Source organism: Saccostrea cucullata, unplaced genomic scaffold (genome assembly GCF_032062105.1).
Source record: "Saccostrea cucullata isolate Sc308-1 unplaced genomic scaffold, CSIRO_AGI_Scuc_v1 ctg2530, whole genome shotgun sequence".
NCBI lineage: Eukaryota > Metazoa > Mollusca > Bivalvia > Ostreida > Ostreidae > Saccostrea > Saccostrea cuccullata.
The window spans coordinates 97,662-100,291 of NW_026940848.1; the positions used below are offsets into that span (position 1 = coordinate 97,662).

The following is a 2,630-nucleotide window of genomic DNA, read 5'->3' on the forward strand; positions in this document are numbered from 1 at the left end:
AATAAGCCTTTCAAAAAGTGTTTTGTTCAATGTGCCTGTAACATTTAAAATCTTACTTAACTAAACTTCCCAAACCAAACATTTTTTTAAAATCCCAATTCATGTTCAAAAAAGCAAAATCTAAAACACAGAGCTAGCGCAAAGATAATTTTGGAGTACGGACCCCAATCCCCTGTACATAAATCCCAGGGTACATGTACTTAAATTTTCCCAGGAATCATATCTCGGTGAATAAATATGAATTGATCCATATTATCAACTCAAGAAATAATGCTGAATATACCGTTAAACAAACATTTCACATGACAATTTTGCTACAATCATCAATAATTTTAATATGAACATCAACTACACATCAGCATCTGCCATATCAACAAGTATGCCATTATCTCTATTCAAAACAGATCCTGAACATTTAACTACAATAATTGTAATTGTTTCAAGAAAAATCGTCGATTCAAAAACAACATCCACAGCAGATCATGTACCGTCAACTAAATCTTCAACTACCGATAGCTCTCCATCGGAGTTAAAATCAATAACCGATACCGTGCCATCAACTACAACAATATCAACCAGAACTCTCAGATTCACTTCGGTTTCACTATCAACATCTGATCCTGTGCCATCAACTACATTTTCTACTACCGTTAGCTCCACATCGGGGTTAAAATCAACAGGCGTTTCCATAACGTCACCCACAACAACATCGACGAGAACCGTCGAGTCAACTTCGCTATCAACAATAGCTGATTCTGTGCAATCAACTCGAACTACATAGTCAACAACCGGTAATTCAGCATTAGAATCAACATCAATTCCAACTGTATCATATACAACCGGTAGTTCAACATTGGTAACAACATCAGGACCAACTGCATCGTCAACATCAAGTAATTCTACATAGCTATCAGCAGCAACTCCAACTACATCGTCAACAAACGACAGTCAAACATCAGTTTTAACATCAAACAACTCAAACTGCATCGTATACAACCAGAAGTTCACTGTCACGTCCAACATCTTCCTTAAAAAACGGTAACTCAGCATCGTTATCAACTCCAGCTACAACATCAGTATCAACATCAACTCCAACTACATCGTCAACAACCGGTAGTTTAACATCAGTCTCCACATCATGGTCAACATCCAGTAGCTCAGCATCAGTTTCAACATCACGTCCAACTAGATGGTCAACAACGGATAGTTTAACAACAGTATCAACATCAGCTCCAACATCAAAATCGACTCCAACTACATCGTCAACAACCGGTAGTTCAACATCGGTATCCACATCAACTCCAAGTACATCGTAAACAACCGGTAGATAAACATCGGTATCCACATCTCCTGTTGATTTTAACACCGATGTGGAGCTAACTCCAACTACATCGCCAACAACCGGCGGTTCATTATTGAAATCAACATCTCCAAATTTATCATTAACAACCGGTAGTTCCAAATCACCTTCACCATTATAAGAACGTTCTCGATGTGTATGGTATTTCCGGTATATGGTTAAAAAGTATATATTTTTGAGCAGAATGCATACAGATATATGAAAGTTTAGATAGAGGAGCTTAGGGAATTGAGTTTATATAGTGAAAATACATTGCTTTTCTTAGTTCTATAAAATCTTTTTTGGTTTTGGAAACATGTCCAAAAATGAATTCAAATGGTTTAAAGTGCTAATTTCGGGGGCCTCCCCATAAGTTAATGGTTATCAGAAATATATCATGCCATTTTGAAACAAAATCTTTAAATGAGAAAAATCAAACATCATATAGTCATAAATTTAAGCCCCTCAAAAAATTATTTATTGGTATTCTGCAAACCCCCCCCAAAAAAATACATACCAGGTACATTGAACACGATGCTTTTTTTATTTTATGCAATCAAATTATCAAATTTGTTAAAAGGAGTAAAGTATATCACTCCTCATTACTGGAAAGTATAAAAAAAAATATCAAGAGACACAGACATACGGTTTTACTTTATTAAAACGGAGGTGATCAGATTTCTAAGAGGGTCATTTTTCAATGTGTGTGTAGTCATAGAAAATAACTGGTCTTGAATAGTTTTCTACGGTCGAAAAATGACCCCACTTGTCGTAGAATATTGACCCTCGGTCATTTTTTGTACGTAGAAAAATTACATCCTGGTCAATATTCTACGGGGGTAACTTTTCGTCGTTACACCGTCTTAACAATTATTTCATCATCTCTATCCGAAACAGATCCTGTACCATCGGTTACAACTACATCAACGAGAAGCGTCGATTCCACATCGGTATCACTATCAACAACCAACACCGTACCATCAACTACAACAAAATCAACGAGAACCGTCAGATCTGCTTCGGCATCAACATCAACAACTGATTCTGTACAATTAACACCAACTTCATCGCCGACAATCGGTAGTTCAACATCGCTATCAACACTAGCTACTTCGTCAACAACCGGTTGTTCAACATCGGTATCAACATCAACTGCTGATTCTGTACCATCAGATCAAACTACATTGTTAACAACCGGTAGTCCACCATTGGTATCAACACAAACTACATCGTCTACAACTGGTAGATCAACATCGGTATCAACATCAACAACTGATTCTATACCGCCAAC

At 36.9% G+C, this 2,630-nt stretch overlaps 1 protein-coding gene across 1 annotated transcript; it reads right to left on the minus strand.

Annotated features, from left to right (window-relative positions):
- Positions 1–480: 480 nt before the first annotated feature.
- LOC134256442 (uncharacterized) lies at positions 481–2,133 on the minus strand. Its single transcript, XM_062739087.1, has 3 exons — positions 2,124–2,133; positions 1,009–1,467; positions 481–926 (listed from the first exon to the last, which is right to left on the minus strand). The coding sequence occupies exons 1-3, from the start codon at positions 2,131–2,133 to the stop codon at positions 481–483; spliced, it is 915 nt and encodes a 304-aa protein (XP_062595071.1).
- Positions 2,134–2,630: the final 497 nt, after the last annotated feature.

What these genes read in the sequence shown, in the direction of transcription:
- LOC134256442 (XM_062739087.1), bottom strand. An exon ending in GGAAGATGTTGGACGTGACA is followed by an intron (nt 927 to 1,008) that starts GTGAACTTCTGG and finishes TTGACGATGTAG; the next exon opens with TTGGAGTTGCTGCTGATAGC.